This window comes from Thalassophryne amazonica, chromosome 23 (genome assembly GCF_902500255.1).
Source record: "Thalassophryne amazonica chromosome 23, fThaAma1.1, whole genome shotgun sequence".
NCBI lineage: Eukaryota > Metazoa > Chordata > Actinopteri > Batrachoidiformes > Batrachoididae > Thalassophryne > Thalassophryne amazonica.
Genome location: NC_047125.1, coordinates 21645463 through 21667302, shown reverse-complemented (window position 1 = coordinate 21667302; position 21840 = coordinate 21645463). Strand labels below are relative to the sequence as shown.

Below are 21840 nucleotides of genomic sequence, written 5' to 3'. Positions count from 1 at the left end.
CAAAAGTACCAGAATTGTATATTCACTATCTTCATGTGACCAAAGCGAAATTTGGAAAGATCTGATTAAAAATGCACGAACGACTACAGTCGTGTTTCTACGCATCTTATAAGTGAATTCTGAACTTTTATTATGAAGACCGGATGTATCGACAAGCGGAAGTTGTGGTAGATTTGGCTGACTTGACGCCGCTGCCTTCAGGAGGAGTGTGCAGCAGCGCGTGGTGAGGGCACGGAACTGTTCCTCTTCCTCTCCTCCCACCTCCTCGCTCTTGTGTAACTTCTACTTTTTTCTCTCTCTCTTTTTTTTCTGGCCTTTTCAGCTGTGACAAAAACACATTTCAACAACAACATGGAACGTACCGAGACAGTTTGCTCATTAAGTGTCAGAAATAACAGCAGAACTCTGACCACCGTGACTTTACTGAGCTTCACGTGACGTGTCTAATACAGCACTACTTTAACAAAAAAAAAAAAAAATTCTGGGAATATTCATTAACCAAGAACGAAAAAAGTGAACGTTGAAAACTTCAAGGCAGCTCAAAAGTGTTCACACCAAAAGTGAGCTCTTGCGCCGCCTGCTGGTTTTGCTTGCTTCTGCAACACATTTTTTGCACTACGCATAATTATTTTCCAAACGCCAAAATGCAACTGCTCTCGCCAAATTATTTTTTTTTCATGCCAGTAATCACTAAAAATAGTCTTTATTGATAGCAATGTTTTGGCAAAGAAAAGTTCGACACTGCTGCCATCTGCTGGTTCTGGATGAGCACTGCAATGTTTAAAGTTCTGCAGCTGTTCTCGCGACATTTACGCCAGTCAAGCGGACCAAAACAGGAAGAGGCGCATGGCATCGGTGTACGGCGGAGTTGAGGGGTAAGACCGATTTTTAAAGTAAAATCTTCAATGAAATTGTGTCAGCTTTATTGTTCCCTTACTTAGTACATGTAGCTAATGGATACTGCAGACGTTTATCTGTTGTTTGATGGTTGTCACGTGAGTTTCTTCCTCGTTTACGGAAGCTTTTTGTCGCGTCTCGCGATCTCTTTAATTTTATTTAAATTTGCTTATTTGTTTCTGCTAAATACGTCATGTTTTAACTGCAAAAGGCCCTGAAAGACCTAACACTAGCTTGGGAGTATCATGTTATTAAAAAAGCTAAGAGTTATCAGTATTTTTACACTTTTCTGCCTTTTGACAGTTACAGCCAAAGTGTTGCAGAAACTTTGCCCTTTATTATATAAGGGTGTGTCTCACAAAGTCTCACAGTGATATGGATTTATGTCATGGCACAGTGCAAAAAGAGGCTGCAAAATCACACTTCCAGCCAAAGCTTCTCCATTTGGGGAAACTGAAAGTAACTTGTAGGTTTCTATTTCTCGAGCATTGCTTTGTCATAATGATTCAGTAAAATGGTACTTTGCCACGCATCTACAATGTAAATGGTAAATGGACTGCATTTATATAGCGCTTTTCCATCTGCATCAGACGCTCAAAGCGCTTTACAGTTATGCCTCACATTCACCCCGATGTCAGGGTGCTGCCATACAAGGTGCTCACTACACACTGGGAGCAATAGGGGATTAAAGGCCTTGCCCAAGGGGCGGGGATTTGAACCCATGATCTTCTGGACTCAAGCCCAACACCTTAACCACAAGACCATCACCTCCCCTAATGTGTGGATCCTGGATAATAAATTAAAAGACAAAAGGTCACAGTTGGCAGTCAGAATCTAAAAACTGATATGAACATTGATCTGTAACTGTTCATCTTGCAAAATCAAATCAGACTAAGAGTGACATGCACCATCTAAGGTTACAATACCTTGTTCAGTGCAATTAACAGAGTGCCTACTGGAGGCAGTTGTTCTGCAAAATTTCCCTTAGTAATTCTGTCAAACTAATGCATATTCAGGTCTGAAAATTTGAGTTGTGATAGGTACAGGTGAGGATCGGTGAAGCTCCTATTTTGGACTGTATTAGCACCTTTTAGCATAATTTGCAGTTATTGAGTTAATGTTGGTATAGTGACATGTCTGGGTTTCTTCAGGCAAGCATGTGTGAAGTCGAGCTTCTTGCATGTGAGTTGCCATTTGCAGGGACCTGGTGATCTCTAAGACATGTTATGAAGCATCATTAAAAAAGGTCAGTTTGGTCCATTGGGCATTGACCCCTTTCATCCTGCCACTTCACCTATCAAGCAAGACATTCTACATGGTCCAAACCAATCTAATTACACTGTGTATTGGTGAAGCAGCAATAGGAAGGCATTGTTTTCCATACCTGTGTGTAGCCTATGTATTTACGATAACTCAAACTTTCCTTCAAAGTTGTTTGGAATATTACTCGGATAGATATTTAGAGGTGATTGGATTTTGGAATACTTTGGTCAAAGGTAAAAGAAGACATGGTTCAAATAGCTTTTTTTGTGTATCTCAAGAGCTAAGAAGTCAAGCTGGATGATCTAAAGCATTTATTGAGTGTAAAAATATTTGTGATTGATTGTTAGGAATGACTTTTAAATAAAGTCACACAGAAGTCATATCATGAAGTCAAACATAGTCAAAAACAGTTAGACGTATATTTACATTCATGTAGTGGTGTGTAGAACAAGCAGGGTACATCAGTCCTTTCATTTCTGCTTATTTTACAAGCAATTTTTTTAAAAATCAAAATCAGGGCAGTGTTTAGATTTTGGTCGTCGTCCCCCCCCCCCCCCCCCCCCCCCAATGTGACCTTTCACCTTTTAATTTATAATGCAAGAGCCATCTATTTCAGAAAGGACAAAGTGTGCCTTTTCTGAATTACTGTGGTCAAAGGAACACTTTGGCATTGTCAACAAGATCTTTGAATGATCATAAGATTGAACACTGACCCATGTCTTTCCAAAAATTTGGAAACATCACTTTACTGTCTACAGGATTTACAGGTGTTGCCAAAAATTTACATGGATGCATTGCACACAAAAATACATTGACCCCCTCCACTATCACCCGAGTTGAGAAGCTGTAAGAGCAAAGAAGAAATGTTTGTTGGGTCCTTGCTGTATGCAGTTGTGTTTATGTCCTATGTCTCTGCCACTGTGTCACCAGTGGGGGGACTCACTCCAAAGCAGTGTTGGTGGCTGGAGATGGGAAGATCCTGGCAGAGATTCCAGGCTCATGCACCAATCACTGGGTGAGCACAACCAGTGGTTGGTAAATGCAGATATTTAGGAGAAAATGGCATAATGAATTTGATCATTTTTACATTTTTTTATTAGTATTATTTGTTTGCGTGTGTTTGAGTTTTTTGTTGTTGTTTTGTGCAGTTGGTCGGGGTGGACAAATGCATTGAAACCATTAATGGCATGGTCCAGAGAGCCAAAGTAGAGGCAGGGCTGGATCCAAATACGCCACTCTGCTCCCTGGTCAGTCAAGCATCCCTCTGGTTGGATCTATCATTTAATCGATCAACAAAAGAAAGTAACTGACAGTGATTTTCGTTCAGTTTTTTTCATTTGTTGAGGAGAAATACAAGTGTTCCAGATGGGTAATTGTGGTTGACATTTTTGATTATGATGTGTTTTTATTCATTGAAAATAATGGACTTTGTCCTGAAAATACACTCAACAAAAATATAAACGCAACACTTTTGGTTTTGCTCCCATTTTGTATGAGATGAACTCAAAGATCTAAAACTTTTTCCACATACACAATATCACCATTTCCCTCAAATATTGTTCACAAACCAGTCGAAATCTGTGATAGTGAGCACTTCTCCTTTGCTGAGATAATCCATCCCACCTCACAGGTGTGCCATACCAAGATGCTGATTAGACACCATGATTAGTGCACAGGTGTGCCTTAGACTGTCCACAATAAAAGGCCACTCTGAAAGGTGCAGTTTTGTTTTATTGGGGGGGATACCAGTCAGTATCTGGTGTGACCACCATTTGCCTCATGCAGTGCAACACATCTCCTTCGCATAGAGTTGATCAGGTTGTCAATTGTGGCCTGTGGAATGTTGGTCCACTCCTCTTCAATGGCTGTGCGAAGTTGCTGGATATTGGCAGGAACTGGTACACGCTGTCGTATACGCCGGTCCAGAGCATCCCAAACATGCTCAATGGGTGACATGTCCGGTGAGTATGCCGGCCATGCAAGAACTGGGACATTTTCAGCTTCCAAGAATTGTGTACAGATCCTTGCAACATGGGGCCGTGCATTATCCTGCTGAAACATGAGGTGATGTTCTTGGATGTATGGCACAACAATGGGCCTCAGGATCTCGTCACGGTATCTCTGTGCATTCAAAATGCCATCAATAAAATGCACCTGTGTTCTTCGTCCATAACAGACGCCTGCCCATACCATAACCCCACCGCCACCATGGGCCACTCGATCCACAACATTGACATCAGAAAACCGCTCACCCACACGACGCCACACACGCTGTCTGCCATCTGCCCTGAACAGCGTGAACTGGGATTCATCCGTGAAGAGAACACCTCTCCAACGTGCCAAACGCCAGCGAATGTGAGCATTTGCCCACTCAAGTTGGTTACGACGACGAACTGGAGTCAGGTCGAGACCCCGATGAGGACGACGAGCATGCAGATGAGCTTCCCTGAGACGGTTTCTGACAGTTTGTGCAGAAATTCTTTGGTTATACAAACCGATTGTTTCAGCAGCTGTCCGAGTGGCTGGTCTCAGACCATCTTGGAGGTGAACATGCTGGATGTGGAGGTCCTGGGCTGGTGTGGTTACTCGTGGTCTGTGGTTGTGAGGCTGGTTGGATGTACTGCCAGATTCTCTGAAACGCCTTTGGAGACAGCTTATGGTAGAGAAATGAACATTCAATACACGAGCAACAGCTCTGGTTGACATTCCTGCTGTCAGCATGCCAATTGCACGCTCCCTCAAATCTTGCGACATCTGTGGCATTGTGCTGTGATAAAACTGCACCTTTCAGAGTGGCCTTTTATTGTGGGCAGTCTAAGGCACACCTGTGCACTAATCATGGTGTCTAATCAGCATCTTGATATGGCACACCTGTGAGGTGGGATGGATTATCTCAGCAAAGGAGAAGTGCTCACTATCACAGATTTAGACTGGTTTGTGAACAATATTTGAGGGAAATGGTGATATTGTGTATGTGGAAAAAGTTTTAGATATTTGAGTTCATCTCATACAAAATGGGAGCAAAACCAAAAGTATTGCATTTATATTTTTTTTGAGTGTAGATGAGGGTTCCTCATGAACACTCGTTTCTTGTTTTTGTGCGTACACTCAGGGTTTGTCTCTAAGTGGTGGGGAGCAGAAAGATGCCAAAGATAAGCTAATTGCTAATATGAAGGAGCAGTTCCCCAGTCTGAGCAAGCGTTACTTGATCACCACTGATGCCATAGGTGCCATGGCGACTGCCAGCGATTGTGGTACTGAGTCATTTCTTGTTTGCTGTACTCTTGTAAAAAAAAAAAAAAAAACAAAAAACTGTAGTTCTCTTTTTTTAACCTTTTAAAAATCTGTATATTATGAGATTAAGTTGTTTTGGCATGTGTGAATTTATATTTGAAAATGTCTTTATGTACATGTTAAAATGACCTTCAGACATCTTAACAGAAAGAGGTTTGAAACTTAATCTCCTTTGGTGTGCTCACTGTTCATGTTATGTGACTCCAGGCTTTATGACTTGATGAGTGTTCACATGTTCCGACTGCTGATTGTCTCTGCTCTTTTCCAGGTGGTGTGGTGGTGATCTCGGGAACCGGCTCCAACTGTAAATTAGTCCGTCCTAATGGCTTAGAGATTGGTTGCGGTGGTTGGGGCCACATGATGGGTGATGAAGGATCAGGTAACCATAAAAAAAATAACTTCTGTGGAAATAAATGTGAATAATTTATATTAATTGGTATCCAAACTCATTAGAATCTCTTTGTCAGGGTACTGGATCTCTCATTTGGCCGTGAAGACTGTGTTTGATGCCAAAGACGGACTGGTCGTGCCTCCTCATGATATTACTTACGTTGAACAAGCTATGAAGCAGTACTTCCAGGTCAGAAAATAATTGAATGTTGAAAAAGCGGCTCCAGAAATAACAGAGAAGTTAGACAAGAACAATTTAGGGCGATTTAAGAACTTTTTTTTAAGGCAACTTGTTCAAAATTTTCAGGAACTCAGTGATACTCGAAACTTTGTTGAAGTTCTACTGAACTTGGGTACTTTGGGGTAAATTCTGTTCAACTCAGCATCCAAAGTGATAGTAGCTTAAGACCAGTGATGCCGGTAACGCGTTACTCTAATCTTTTTTTAGTAACGAGTAATCTAACGCGTTAATCTTTCCAAATCAGTAATCGGATTAAAGTTACTTCTCCATGTCACTGTGCGTTACTATTATTTTTCATTGTGGGTCGATAGCAGCATTAAACTTGGTCTGTGGGCAGGAGGTCGGGGTTCAACTGAACTGCCCACTTTAAGCGAGCTGTGAGCTTTTCATCCGCGTTTTTTTGCAGCTGCTCGACTCGTCCTCACCTCTTAAAGCGCGGTGATCAGCACACCTGCACTGAGCTTTACAAAGACATTTTTATACTTTTTCCCCTCCTTTATTTAGAATTCTGAGCTGAGCCGCTCCGTATCTGCACGTTAAAAACAGCTGATCCTCCGCGACGCGTCAACAACTAAACTGTTTTCCACTCAAATGCACCTAAACTCTCTTTCTGAGGACCACATGATGTGAAAACGCAATAAAACTTTCTTACCTGTAAATCTGGTCCTGTTTTCTGCATAAATAAATGTTATCCATTCTTTGTGCTCAAACGCCAAAGCAGGGGTGAATCCAGATGGAATGGGGGCGTGGGGGAGGGATGTGCCCCCCTCACAACACCCCTAGATTAAAGGTCCAGTTTTGAAGCCGTTTTTTACTACAACTACTAATACTGCTTAAAATAATAATAATTTCGACAAGTAAAATGTTTAGAGAATTTAAATGTTAGAAACATGTTAGAATTTAATAGTTACATTTATAAACAATGTAGGTTTGAAATTGCAAGTTTTACTGTTACAGTGCTGTCAACAGTTAAATATGAGGTCAAGAAAGAGGTCTTTATTTTACTTTTTATAAAACAAGTATTTGTTTTCATTGAAGTCAAGAAAGGGTGACTATAAAGTGAGTTTTGGCAAAACAGGTATCATTGTCATGTTGAGGTGGGTTGTTGTCGGCAGCTGGGGAAAGTAACTAAAAAAGTAACTAGTAATCTAACTTAGTTACTTTACTGATTACTCAATTGTAAAAGTAACTAAGTTAGTTTTTCAAGGAGTAATCAGTAATCAGTAATTGGATTACTTTTTCAAAGTAACTGTGGCAACACTGCTTAAGACACCTAATATCCATGAGAATACGTTTAAATCCTCAACAACCAAGCCAACAGCAGGTGCTTGGGTTGTCCACCAGGCTCACCTTATCGTGGAACTTAGTCCAGATTGAATTTTCTAACACATCAGATGGCTTATGGTTTAATGAGCCTGAAGCTGCTGCAGTCCAAATGGTCAGTTTTCCTCCTGAATGGGAAACCTGACCAGGAGCACAGACTCATATTTGGAGGTGTTGACTCATGCTGCTTCATGCTCAATTAACAAAAAAAAAAAACACTCCAACATGCACGGGAGTTGATGTTCTGAATCAAAAAAAACTTGTAGACTTTTAAATACAGTGTTCATATCCTGGAGTCAAAGGGTTGGAGTCCGAATCTGTCCTCACCCCCATAATCCCAAAGTGCTGGTTTCATTTCAGGCATCATCTCTGATGGACATGCTGCCACATCTCTACAGAAACTTCAAGAAATCCCATTTTGCCGCCTTCTGCATAAAGCTGGTCGAAGGTAAGCGGCACATTACTTTGTGCTTTTGGGGATTATTATTAAAACCTTCATACAAACAAAGTGAAACTTTGGTCTGATAAACTGCAAAAAGGACGTGTGTTTGTGTTGAAGGTGCAGAGGCTGGGGATGCTCTCTGTCAGCACGTGTTTACCGAGGCTGGGCGAGTGCTGGCGAAACACGTGGAAGCAGTTTTGCACCGTGCACAGGAGGAGGTGACGCACACAAATATACAATGCTGCAGTTGCAACACAATTTCAGAAATAGATGCACAAAACTGCCAGAAGGTGACAGAACATCCTCAGGAACTAATTTCAATTGGACACCGAACACAAAAATTTTGACTCCAATCAATTTCTATAGTTCTTCTCCCTCTAGCGGATGCTCAGAGTGCTTTACAATCATGCCTCACATTTATTTCCCCAGCCAAGGCTGGGACCCCATTTTGTACAGCTGAGTGGACGAGATGGTGAATATTAAGTGTCTTGTCCAAGGACACAGACAGGTAGAATGAGCGGGATTAGAACCCAGGTCTTTTTGTTGGCAGGTCAGTTCCTTATCCACTCATGCACCTGCTCTCAGCGACCTTGATCTTTGCCAAAACAAACCCTTTAAGTGTAATTCTAGGCTCGACCTTCATCTGTATTCAGTTTGGTTGCGAACAGGCCAAGGACTTCGAGGGAGTAATGGAACAAACGGTTTCTCAAATTATTGTAGGATTAGTGTGACCACATTACAACCTGATTAGAGATGGACTAGCATGCTAATTTTGGAATGCTAACCTATTAGTGCAGGTAATTTGATATACGAGGGCTGTCAAAGTATAGGTCCTTTTTATTTTTTAAAAAACTATATGGATTTCATTCATATGTTTTTACGTCAGACATGCTTGAACCCTCGTGCGCATGCCTGAGTTTTTCCACGCCTGTTGGTGAGGTCATTCGCCTGTGAGCACTCCTTGTGGGAGGAGTCGTCCAGCCCCTCGTCGGAATTCCTTTGTCTGAGAAGTTGCTGAGAGACTGGCGCTTTGTTTGATCAAAATTTTTCTAAACCTGTGAGGCACATCGAAGTGGACACGGTTCGAAAAATTAAGCTGGTTTTCGGTGAAAATTTTAACGACTGATGAGAGATTGAGGTGATACTGTCGCGTTAAGGACTTCCCACGGAGCGGGACGTTGCACAGCGCTCCCAGGCGCCGTCGTCAGACATTTCAGGCTCTATTGATCCAGGACGTTGTGAGAGAACAGAGAAGTTTCAGAAGAAGTCGGTTTCAGCATTTTATCCGGATATTCCACTGTTAAAGGAGATTTTTTTTAATGAAAGACATGCGGACGGGTCCGGCGCGTCGGGAAACACCTCCGTGTTGATAACCATTTGTAAAATTCAGGCGGCTTTTGGTGGCTTTCAGTGGAGTGAGTATCTGAGAAATTGTTTAACAGCTGGGCATGTTCCAACTTGTCCTTAAGGCTTCCAACAGAGGTGTTTTTCCTGTGGCGGAGCGTCGCGGTGGCTGCGAGCCGACGCTGCAATCCGTCCGCACGTCTTTCATTAAAAAAAATCTCCTTTTAATAGTGGAATATCCGGATAAAATGCTGAAACCGATTTCTTCTGAAACTTCTGTTCTCTCATGACGTCCTGGATCAATAGAGCCTGATATGTGGAGGTTTTCAGCTTGAAACAGGCTGACGACGGCGCCTGGGAGCGCTGTGCGATGTCCCGCTCCGTGGGAAGTCCTTAAAGCGACAGTATCACCTCAAAATCTCTCATCAGCCGTTAAAATTTTCACCGAAAACCAGCTTCATTTTTCGAACCGTGTCCACTTCGATGTGCCTCACAGGTTTAGAAAAAATTTTGATCAAACAAAGCGCCAATCTCAGCAACTTCTCAGACAAAGGAATTCCGACGAGGGGCTGGACGACTCCTCCCACAAGGAGTGCTCACAGGCGAATAACGTCACCGACAGGCATGGAAAAACTCACGCATGGGCACGAGGGTTCAAGCATGTCTGACGTAAAAACATGAATGAAATCCATATATAGTTTTTGAAAAAAATAAAAAGGACCTATACTTTATTGACAGACCTCGTAAGCATGGTCCTTAAACATGGCAGTGGATCCACTTTTTTTTTTTTTTTTTTTTGATAAAGTGTTTGTTTCAGATGCTACTGTGCTGGTGCATCTAAATTGTTAGCATGATCCATCATATGTGGACGTGGATTTCTAGGTAGCACAGTCAGCCTTGTGTTTTTGTAATATGGCTACAGTATTCTTCTTGGAAACCTGAGTAACTAATTCCAACAGCTTAACTTCTTCCTTTCCCTCACTTGTATGTCTTGACAGCCTCCACTGAGCGACAACCTTGGCCTGCCCATCTTGTGTGTCGGCTCCGTGTGGAAGAGCTGGGAGCTTCTGAAGCCAGGTCAGTGTCAAACAAGGTGAAGTTTGTGGCAACGAGTGACACACTGGGCAGCTTTAACCACTTGTCTCTAGTATGTCAAAATGTCAGGCACAAGCACTAGCACACATGCTGCTTCTACATGGTTCTACATCCACTATTGAAAAGAAATGCTTTGAGTCCCGACTTGTAACCCACCCAGGCACACCTGTCTGCTAATACCTAGGCTTCTCCTTGGCCTTGTCTAGTTGTTAAAGTCCTCTCTCGTATGAATCATTCAGTGGCACCCGAAGGTTCTCCAGAGAAACTTGGTGTCAGACATCAGCTGTTGATGTCACCATATGACTGTGAAATTACCTTAAAACCTGAACCGTACCCTTGAACCAGGAGCCTGTGGAGCTTGGACGCTCCTTTATTTTGGGATATTGCGGCAAGAAGCAGATGAGGGGATAGCTACCCCGGACAGTGCGCGATGCCATTGCTGGTAACTTCCCCAGCCAAGGCTGGTGCCCACTTCTAGTGAGATGGACTGGGACAATGCAGATGAGTGTCCTTTCCAAGGACAGACATGTACTGCAACTGGGAAGAACCAAATTATCAAATGTATGGCTTAGTCAATTAAATTGCTCAACATCCTACAGAATTGTACGACAGTTACTAAAATCAGTTTTCTGGCCCTGCAACGCTAATTCTGAATTCTGTCTGTATCTGACCAGGCTTCACAGAGGTCATGGACAGGGTAGCATCATCTCTTATTTACAAGGGGCATTTCCATGGCTACAGTCTGCTGATGTTGCATCAGTCTTCGGCCCTCGGCAGTGCCAGTCTCGGGGCTCAGAGTGTCGGCGAAGCTGTGAGTTTAGATTACGCAACTAACGCCAACATCTTTTTCCAACGCACTTTCAACATCGGCCAGTGAGAATTCATCAGCAGGAGCTCAACCAATAAGTCTCCAACTAAGGAGGAAAGTGTGATTGTTTGCATCACTGTTAATGTTTACATCATGAGTTTTCTGCACACTATTATAACCTCCAATTTAATCATCACACATGACTATGTTCCAGCCATCTAAAGTGATACCAGTATCGTTGTACTGTACCTCAACCTTTGACACTTCAACAGTTTACAGTCGAGATTTTATTAAAATGCTGTTGATTGAACACCATCTTTGGTTATCTTCAAATGATCTTTTGTAGGGTCAGGTGATTGACAACCCACAGTGAGGTGTTCACATTTTTCAACGTGAAAGCTACTTTGTAAAACTAGTCCAGCTTTGATTGGCTTCGTGCCCATCAAAACACAACAGTGAACCATGCCTCAAACCTGTGGCGCATATTCAGTAAAATAGTCCAAATATTACAATTTTTAACAGACATGACTAAAATGAGACCTCCAGAGCGACATCACAATCTGACCAAAACAGAGAAGAAAAAAACATTTGTCTTTAACATCTTTATTCAGCTTTTTTTTTTCATGATTTTGTCTGTATTGAAATTTCATACTTTTAACAGTTTGTCATCTTTAACTCAAAATCACCAAAAATGATTTCATGTAGTATAATCCACCTGGCGGACAATTCCTATGGGTTTTATCGGGGCATCGTTCAATAGCTGCGGTCCAGTGCAGTGTACCAAGTTTGCTTTTAACCAAAGACTGGGTGCTTCTGATATTTATTTTTAAAAAAAAAATATAAAAAAAAACCCAACAACTGCACAGATGGATAAAGTACTTTGATTTGTTGGTCCAACAACACTGAAGTGCACATAACTGTTACTGTTAACAAATGTCACTGTGGATCAACTAAAGGTTCTCAAAGTTCTAATTATGAACCACACAGTCTCTTTTCACCATCAAGCGACTCCCACAGTGGATTAACTAACAAATACTGTTATCCGATTTCCTGAAAATACCTTGACCTATACAACTGTTTCCTATTGGCTCACAAGTTAATGGAGTTTATACTTATCGCTAAAGCAGGACTGCTTCAAGGAGGAACGAGACCAGTGGCTAAAAGAGCTTCCTGAAAATTCAGTCTGAGTTCTCCGACAGAAGAACTGCAAAGAAGCTTTCCTCCTGCTCACGGGACTGAATGGACATTGCAGGCTACGGTGACACCCGTGGAGAGACGGAGCGCCTCCATCTTCAAAATACACAAAGGGGGGGGGAAAAAAAAAAAAAAAAGATGTACAAGAAGAGCACGAGAGGCTACTTGAAAACCTCATTTGAAAGTCAACACTGAATCATATGCTGGTCAAATCTAATTGTCCCGGTACAAACAAAAGGACAGCAGCCATGGTCCAAACCAAATGCTTTTGTAAAAGTATCATTAATCCAAATGGAAATAAGGCATAAAGGTAGGGACAAATACAACTTATTTTTAACCAGCAGTTTCTGTCCAACAGAGTTATTTTATCAGTAAATGAGATTTGGACATCCTGTTATAAAAGCTCAAACATCCACATCAATTGATATTTTTTTTTTCTTACTTCCTGACTGTGCAGTTTATTTAAAAAAAAAAAAAAAAGCAGGGACAGTGAGCTGGTATTTGGTTTAGAACAGAGCCGCTGCACAAAAACACCTGCGATGTCTTAACTTATGACATCATCGGAACAAACGCTAACTAAACAACTCTGCAGAGCGCCAACAGAAACCTACAACAACCCCTCAAAGATCATTCTGCAACCGAACAGTTACAGAAACACTCAGAATTCCAATTTGTCAGCACTTTAGCAGTCAGAATTGAGTTTATTTCAATATTTGACTTTAATTTTCAGTCTTGGCATCTCTTCGCGGTAGCTGCCTCAGTTGCCCGGGGACTTTGAGCTCTGCAGACGTTATCAGTGTTATGTGAAATGCGATGATTAGCTAGTGCCCACAGTTGGGCGATGCTGGTATGACACTCCTCTCCCACCCCTGTTCCCATCATCCCTCACTTCACAAAAGAGAAAAATAAAAAGGGAAAGTTTAAAGGACAAAAGAATGAAGAGATCCCCCCACCCCCCATCCGGACCTGCCAGCGCACCGTCGAATTTAATGTGTGTATGCGATCAAAGCCGCTAGAGTCTTTGAGAAAATGTGAGAACTGGTGCGTGCACGAGCCCGGAGGCTCCACGGGGGTGAGGACGACTCCTAGTATTTCTTCCCCGGGACAAACTCCTTCGCTTCAGGATTCAACCTGCTCTTCCTCTGTGAGGTGAGTTGGGGGACACAACAACAAACAAAACATTCATACAACTTGAATTCTTAGTCATTTTAAAAAAGTGACATTTTATGACACTTAAAACAGAGTCCTCGACTCACTGCCACTTCCTCCAGGTTGCTGTGGTGGTCGTTGACAGACAGGCCGTTGAGCTGCTGCTGCAGCTGCCCCATCCCCTGGTGAAGTCACGTGACGGAATGAAGCAATCCTGGTCCTCCTCTTCCAGCAATTTCCTGGAAGCATCGCTCCCAAGAACTCCTGCTCCAACAGCTCCTCTTCCACCTGGGAGGAAATGAAGATCCACCACATGGCAAGTACTAAGAAATCCAGAATGTTTGCATGACTGACAGTTGGATTTCACTACAGTTATATTCCAACTGAATACTGTGTTGCACCTTACAACAGTGGCACCCTGACAGTTTGGAGGAGGTGTAGGTCAACAGAAAACCTCATTTCAAATGCCCCAGACTGGGGCTTTCAATCCAGAAGTTCTGACAGCACTCTGAAATAGAATTTGTGGAGTTTGTCATGTTTTCTTGAATCTGACAATAGCAGGGGAAGCGTTCACAGATTGTGAGGCTGCCAGATTTAGTTTGTGGGCTGAAATGTCCACGACCACTTCTCAGTTTAATTCAAAATTTGAGTATCAACTATCGTCTTTACTGCACCACTGTCTTTTTCCTATCATAACTGCTGCCCCGTCTATACAGAGTCCAACCAAGCCTTCATATGGCAAATTGGTCTCTATATTTGGTTACAAGATTATGGATCTTGTTTGCATTTAGCATTAATGCCATTTCAATGTCAGCCACTTCACCATCTTCATTTTGAAGGGCATCATCAACAGCAAGACAATCTAAAATCTTCAGGAACTTTGTAACTAGATCATTTGCATCCACATACTGAGCATGTATGACATCTGGTCAATGGTACTAACATCAGCGGTCCCAAACATGAGTGTAATATTTATTTTCATGCAACGCTTTCAGGAATTCAACCTCAATTACTTCACTGAGGCACATCAGAAATTCCTGTATAGACATTCCAGTGGAGGTACCATTTTACCTTAAATGTTTAGTCCAAGCTGGGTCAGAAGATCGAGCAACTTAAAGTTTGTTAGGTGGGAGATATTATTTTTGGCTAAGGGGTACAGGCAGTGGAAAGTTTTTTTCCATGCTGTTTCTACTGACTTCCTTATAACATTTCATCTACATGTTGAGACATATCATGCTCCAACTAAAGGCGAACAGAGTCAACGTGTGAAGCTGTTCCTTTGTGATCGGTGATGCTGTCTAACCAAACTAACACATCCAGTTTTATTCCGCGTGTCACATCCGAAAGGCACCTTGTTGAAATCATGGTAATATTTGCAAAATATGGAACCCAAGGCACTGTTACAGATTAACCAAGTGCACCCATTTTTCCATTTGGGATCAAAGTGAGATGCATGCTTCTGTTTTTTTAGTCTTAGCTGCTGCATTAGTGCAGGAATGTGATGCCACGACAGATGATTGCAATGAAAATGGCTGAACATCCCCACACATCTCATTCTCCTCTTCACTTTTCCTTTTTCCCCACCAAAGTAGTCCTCAAGCTTGTGCCATGATAAAGAACCCACTGCAGAATTTAAAATCCAAATAAACAAAAGTCCTACATTATTGCTCCCATGCATAAGTCATTTCGGGAAGGCTAGAGGCTGCGCTATCCCATGATTTCACATCCGGTCCGTGTAGCAATGCCAGACGTTAACATTTTCTTATGCGATGGAGATTCATCATGTGACGGCCCACATGCATAAGAGATCAGTTTTTGCTTAATGTAAGTTTTAATTTTTCAGAAAAAATCCATGCAGGAAGCACTGCCAATTACAACCCGAGAGTCAGGCGGCAAATTGCAATATGGGGTAGTGCTGCCCGGCGCCGCCCAACATGGCTCCAACCCGCTGCCCAGTAGTCCTCGTCTATTTCACTCAAATGAATCAATTATAAGCAATTTACAAGTTAAAAAAAAAAAATACCCCTTATATTTTAAGGTCTCTCGCATGACAAAGACAGCTGCTAATAAATAACTAAAACTAAAAATTTTGTATTTTTATTACCTAAAATATAGTTTTAAAAAACATGGGAGTAAATGTTGAGTCAGATATTTAACACATTTCAGTTATTTTTAAAATCACTTCTTAAATTCCAACCTCTGTGCCAAGCTTAATTCGCTCACAATAATTCAGCATCAGCCAAGTCCTAATTTATCTAAAAACCAAAGAACTGATACATACTAAAATCGTGTAGTTGATAGAGGAAAATGTTAAACCCACACAGTACATCAGATCAACAAGTAGTGACAAGAGGAGGAAACCCTGAGGGTCTGTAATCCACAGAGGAACCCACCTGTCTGTTGTACTCCTCTTCATTCTCCATCCACATGTACTCTGCAAACGGGTTGACATCACCGCCCTCTCCTGTGTGCCCGTTGGCCATGGGCTCTTTTCCTTCCTTTCCTGGAGCACCGCCTCCTGGAGTCTTTGCCACCTCTGGACCACTCATTTCAGCCGGCTCTGAATGAGGAGAAACCCTTAAGTTGTTGCAGTACAACTGGTTTTAAGACATCACAAAAACAAGCATCCCTTAAACTGTGCAGTCAGGATATTCATCTTAAAAGTTTGATAAAAATGTAATTTGCAGACAGAAGATTCACATAAGTCTTTAAAAAGAGGGCAATCTGGTTTTCATTAGCACACAACTGTTATAAAAAAAAAAAGGTAGATTTACATTATCTCAGTGTGCAGCCCAAAACCTAAAGTCTTTAAGTTGTGTAGAAATGTTGTCAAAAGGCCAATAAGTCTTCAGAGTCCCACTGCCTGCCTGCTATAAACGCAGTTTCTATCTTCAATACTGAAGAGAAACTGAAATCCCCAGCACCTTCCCCAGTGTACGCATCAACACATTCCCAAAACTCAACCTTCTTACAGCAAATACTAAAATTAAGCTGAAGGGTTATTTAATGACACAGCAGTTTCACAAGCCTGAATGACAAGTTTGAAAATTACATATCGCTCCAGCATTTTGATTATTCAACATCTTTGGGTGAAACTGGCCCAAAGCAACATTCTTTTACAAAGAAATGTAAGTGTTGAGCTATCAGAGGCTAATAAAGAAACAAGTGTGGCACCAAACATCAGAGCTGATTCACAAGTAAAATACAGACCATCTAAGAGTGCAGATTGAAGTATGAAAGCACATTGGAGATTTATTCTGTGAAATTCTAACATGTTTGGTGTCATGTTAACAGCAACAATGCAACCAAGTCAATTTATATCATAATTATCTGGACAAATATTTTAACCAGATCACACAGCAATAAAGTTCCATCGCAGCACTGGTGTTCGGTGCATCCACTCTGGTTTGCACTCCCTCTCGCGACCATGCACAGCTTGTGCCCAAATGTATCGCTGGTTAGTCTTTGTGCCGTCATGGTAACAGACCACACAACCTTGTAATGAGTCTTGAGAAATGAAAAAAAAAAATACAAATACATAACAATAGCATGTCTATGTGGAAGTAGAACTAACTCTTGCGCACTAATCTTTAGAACTCAGACACTCTAAACAGATCACAAATCATTGTGCTTAATATGGCTTATGTAAGTTTTATTTAAATGCATGCATAAATAGTGGTGTTAAGAGTGTGTAACCCACTATTTTAGTGCTTCATGTGTGTTCTAGTCATATTTTCTTTTGCAACATTTTATCCTTTCTCTTTGCCTTTACCCAGTCCCAAACTGACCACAACCTACAAGTCTGTGATAAGTTTACGAGTACTAACCCCAAGACCCCGATTCTTTTCATACCTTCAATTTCTGAATGGTAATTGACAGATTATAAGAGCTAGAACCCCAACAGACCCAGTTAGGCTCTGTCCTTGATATGGCATCAAAACATCTTCACATTCTACTTTAGTTACACAGAAAAAAAAAAAACATTTATATGGGCTCATCAATTCCACTTAGTGCAGAACTGTATTAAAACTAAAAACACAGTAGTAGGGATTTAATGTTTGTTTTAAAACTATATTCTTAATACCAGCAGTAGCATTATAGTATGCAAAAAAAAAAGCCTAAACTTTCTTTTATAAAAGCCATTTCGCTTCAAAACTCATGCATGTATGGAAACTGCTTCCCGATTAACAGCCAGAATACATTTCCAAAACAAAGATGAGGTGAAGCAGTATGAAAACCAAGACTGAGGCCAAAATCAAGCTCAACAGCAGAGAAGAATGAGGCAGTGGGGAGGGGAAAATTAAGAAGGTGTGAACGGCAATAATGACATAACCTCTGCCCTCCGATATCATAATGCAAACCAGTGCCATATGGTCCTCCAGGTTCAAAATAACTGTTGTGCTGAAGGATTACGTTCAGATAGTTAGTATTTGTTGCAGGGCTGCTGGGTCTGATTACACTCAACAGGTGCCTGTCTATTTTAGTTACAGAGTGCAAGTGAATAAAACAGAGTGAATCGCCTTCAGGTCAGTCACAATAGGTTTTGTCTGTAAATTGGGTTCCTGCATCAAATGCACATTTTGTTTAGGCAATTACACAAAAAACCTCTATCAACAAGAATTTGTCCTCAAAGGCCCATTGGTTTCCACTAATCCTAAGACTTGACAAATTTAGGGAGTCAGCATACGCCCATCATGAAATGACAGTTTACCCCCCAAGATCCTGAGTCTGCATTGACGTGGCCTCGACAACTATGGGCCTCAGGGCCCATTTGGGATTACTACTGTCCTTAAAACACAGATGTGCTCAAATTCGTCCCTTTGAAGGGCCATAAATTAACCTGAACAGAGGACCACAGGTGAAAAACTAGAAGGCATTCAGTTCTGGGATAGAAGTTATGGATCGCATTCAAAATCAAATCACTTATTTCCAGGAACATTAAATATCTGCTCATCAAATTTCATTGAAATCTGATCATTACCTTTTGAGTTATCCTGCAAACAGTCCAACAATAGTGAAAACAGCTCTTTGGCAGAGGGTTGTTGTTTGAATTATTTCCTTTACATTTAAATGTGCAACATTCAAAAGATAATCTTTAATCTGTAGAGCAGGGAGCTCAGTGGGATAAGGACTTGCCCTACCAATATGAAGACTTGGGTTTGATTGCCTGTCACACTAACGGTTTTGTGTTCTTGGACAAGACATTTCGTCTGCATTGCCCAGTACACCCAGCTGTAAATGGGTGCCAGCCTTGAATGGAGAAATAACCTGCATCAGATTTGGTGTCCCACTGTGTTTTTGTGCTTAAATTTTTTTTTAAAAAAGTCAAAATGTTCTGTTTCTGAACCATCTAATTTGCTGGCTTTAAAAACTGAAGGTCCTCATTTCTGTGCCAATAAAGCCATCTCACAGTTACAAGTGCGCATGCTTGGGAAAGCCTACAGTACTACTGGGTCAACGATCACGGGACCCAAGCACCGGCTTGCTGCAGGCTTATGTCTGCTTTCTTCTTCACTACTGTCACAATGACCCATGTTTTAGCTCAATCCTTGTGTGACTGAACCGCCATTTGTCCGTCTAAAAGCTGGCACAGACTGCACGGGATTGCGTAACAAGTTAGTATACTGGAGTCTCGTTCCTTAACGGAATTAGCCAGACAAATCGCTCCACCAACAAGAATGGTGAGAATACACACCAACAGGAGCGATGGGAGCAAAAGAGCGATCAAGCTGTTCATCCTTTCCGTGTCCAGACCCGGTTAGGTTTCCTGTGTTGGAGTCAATTATATCCTCAGGTTCCTGGTGGTGCCCTCCGTCTCTACCCGTCTTCCTCATATGCTGGATGCTGCCCGACGGATCATGGGAATAACGCTGCCATATCACTAGTTGTCATCGCTTACAGTCCGAACTACGACTGTATCTGATATTCTTCGAACCTCCAACTTTCGTTCCTGATTAACGAAAACATTCTTGGTCCAATAATTTGACCTCTACCCCCGACCATCCCTCTTAATCATGGCCCCAGTTAAGAGAAGAAAACCCACAAAATACAACTATAGTCCTATTCCATTAATCCTAACTGGGATATCCAGGTGTCCCACTTTAAACACTGTAATTTTCAAAGTAAACGCTTCAGACCGCATTATATGGGTTCCAATCCACCTGACTACTTCTTCTCCTTCTGTCTTTCGGCTGTTCCCATTAGTGGTCGCCACAGCAGATCAATCGTTTCCATCTCACCCTATCCTCTGTATCTTCCTCTGTCACACCAACCACCTGCATGTCCTCCCTCAGCACATCCATAAACCTCCTCTTTGGCCTCCCTCTTCTCCTCCTGCCTGGTGGCTCCATCCTCTTCAGCTCTGCCACCTCCAGCTGCCTCCTGTCTTTTTTTAGTGCCACCATACTACCAACGTTCAAAGTCCCCACTCTCATTTCCACCCTTCTAGTTTTCTTCTTCTCCCACTGTTTGTGGAAACGTTCTCCTCCTCTTCTTCATCTTTGCCCAGCAGTAGCCCAACTTCCACCGGCACCCTGCTGGGCAACAGCACAGGTGGCGGACGTTGTTAACCCAGGCCGTGACCGAGCCGGTATGGAAATTCGATTCTTAGTCTGCATAGTTGGTTGGCTTGTTTTACGCCGGATGCCCTTCCTGACGCAACCCTCATTATCCGGCTTGTGACCGGCACTCAGAATGTACTGGCTGCACACCCATGTGGCTGAGTTTCAGACTCATTGAGAACATGCTGTAATGCAGATTGTATTTTCTTTGGAGGTTCATAATCGCTTCATTATCTGATTATTTGTTATAGATACTGAGAGTTGTCACTGTATTTCTTGCTCTGTTTTAACTCTAATAAAGTCCTAACACTCAGTGACTTTACTTTACTTGATTTAAAAAGCGCTGCTTACACACTTTGGTTGTGTTTGGGTCAAATGACCTCTCACCTCTCCCACAATGCAGTGCGTCACCTGAGAGTGTGAGATGGCTTATTCTGTGTCGAGAAGGGCGTTTGGTGCAAATAACCTGTCAAATCAACAATGCCATGCCAGATATGTTGTGCCATGTGACAATGAATACAGGAGCTACACTGAAATAACTTTACGCAGAAGAGGCTAATTTTAACCTGCGTTTTACTGAACAGATTATAACTCCATTAATAAGCATGCGTTATACTGCCCCATGCGGTTAACGCTGGTATTGCACATTGAGGTTGAGAAACGCGTTTGTCTTAAAAAAAAGTTTGTCAACTATAAATGTATGTAACACACTAGAAAGAAGACACGCAAGACCTTTAAACGCCTCGTGCAGCATAATGCAAGATAATGTTATGCAGTGATTAAAAAAAATACCTTCAAAGGAGGTTATGCAAGTAGCTTTGTGACGTCGCGGTTTTTAAACTACGGTGTTCAGAAAGCTAACGGGCTAAATCAGGTGCTAAGCCCACCTCACCTGAGAAGTTGCTAAAGGGCTTTAGCCAGGCTAGTGCTAAGATGCTAGGTTAGTGCAAACAAGAGACAGCTGTGTGAACGGGCCTAAGCAACAACAAAGGACACACAGCTAGCTGGCTAAAAACACCCAGTCTTGTGCAAGTCGTCACGTCAAATCGCATACGCGCAGATGGAACGCGGGACACCCGCAAAAACTAAACAAACAATCCTCGGCGAAGAAGATGTAAAGCAGGCAGCGAAGCTAAACTCCGTCCATGTTTTTGGTGTTCGAGGCTCCGTGACCAGCTAGCAGGCTGCTACAGCATGGCAGCATCACTGAAACAGGGCAACAAAACAAGCCAGCGTGCCACGCAAACACTCACCGGACTCGGCGTTTTCCCCGACTTTCAGCTTACCTGGCATTATGCTGCTCAGGTCCTCCTCAAAAAGTGCTGCTAAGCCTGAATCCGCGCACCTCCAACAATTTCGGATGGAGCTCCTGTATCGGGTCGACGCTTCTATCGCGTGCAGATCGTGACGTTGCTGATGACGCGTCACGCCCACTTGATCTGTTTCGGCTCAGTGCAAACTTTTTTAGTCACAGCAGTAGTTGTTTTAACAGTGTTGGGAATGTGCCAACATCTTACTGCATGTGAAAATACTCTGCACTGACTGAAACCTTTAAATCTAAAATTCATAATTTGAAATGGATGCACATTCCTGAACTGTTCAGCAGGTGGCAGCACAGTCAGTAATGTGTGTCTTCTCAGGCTGAGTTTGGAACTATATTTGAAACGTGGGTGTTTTGGAATGTTTCAACTTTGCCAGGAGTAAGTCATTTTGTTTTTGTTTGCTTGTTTATTTATGAGGGAACCCCCTTAGCGTTTGCCTGTGCAGTTGCTAATCTACAGTTGTAAACAACTAAAATAAATTCATAACAACAGAAAAGCATGGTGTTATAATCAACACA

At 42.1% G+C, this 21840-nt stretch overlaps 3 protein-coding genes across 3 annotated transcripts in view; 2 read left to right on the top strand and 1 right to left on the bottom strand.

Annotated features, from left to right (window-relative positions):
- Positions 1-756: 756 nt before the first annotated feature.
- Positions 757-12401, top strand: nagk (N-acetylglucosamine kinase). The gene is made up of 10 exons (XM_034164803.1): positions 757-875; positions 3091-3175; positions 3309-3407; positions 5273-5414; positions 5723-5833; positions 5922-6034; positions 7769-7856; positions 7968-8068; positions 10193-10271; positions 10964-12401. Exons 1-10 carry the CDS (start codon positions 847-849, stop codon positions 11164-11166), a joined length of 1050 nt encoding a protein of 349 aa, XP_034020694.1. The 5' UTR covers positions 757-846; the 3' UTR covers positions 11167-12401.
- On the bottom strand, positions 11730-21435 carry LOC117505216 (polyadenylate-binding protein-interacting protein 2B-like). Its single transcript, XM_034164804.1, is given in 7 exon segments — positions 11730-13433; positions 13548-13627; positions 13630-13675; positions 13677-13694; positions 13696-13728; positions 15834-16000; positions 21287-21435. Coding segments are annotated over 7 exon segments (408 nt in total). The 5' UTR covers positions 21294-21435; the 3' UTR covers positions 11730-13376.
- hspa12b (heat shock protein 12B) overlaps positions 13635-21840 on the top strand; it is a 32960-nt gene continuing 24754 nt past the window's right edge. The window contains 1 exon segment of the mRNA XM_034164796.1: positions 13635-13756. The gene's annotated coding sequence lies outside the window, so the exon portion shown is untranslated.

Bases quoted from the DNA above. Each gene is read 5' to 3' on its own strand.
- nagk (XM_034164803.1), top strand. From the start codon at position 847: ATGGCATCGGTGTACGGCGGAGTTGAGGG. The intron at 5,834-5,921 runs GTAACCATAAAA...TCTCTTTGTCAG, and splicing joins GATGGGTGATGAAGGATCAG to GGTACTGGATCTCTCATTTG. The intron at 7,857-7,967 runs GTAAGCGGCACA...TTTGTGTTGAAG, and splicing joins CTGCATAAAGCTGGTCGAAG to GTGCAGAGGCTGGGGATGCT.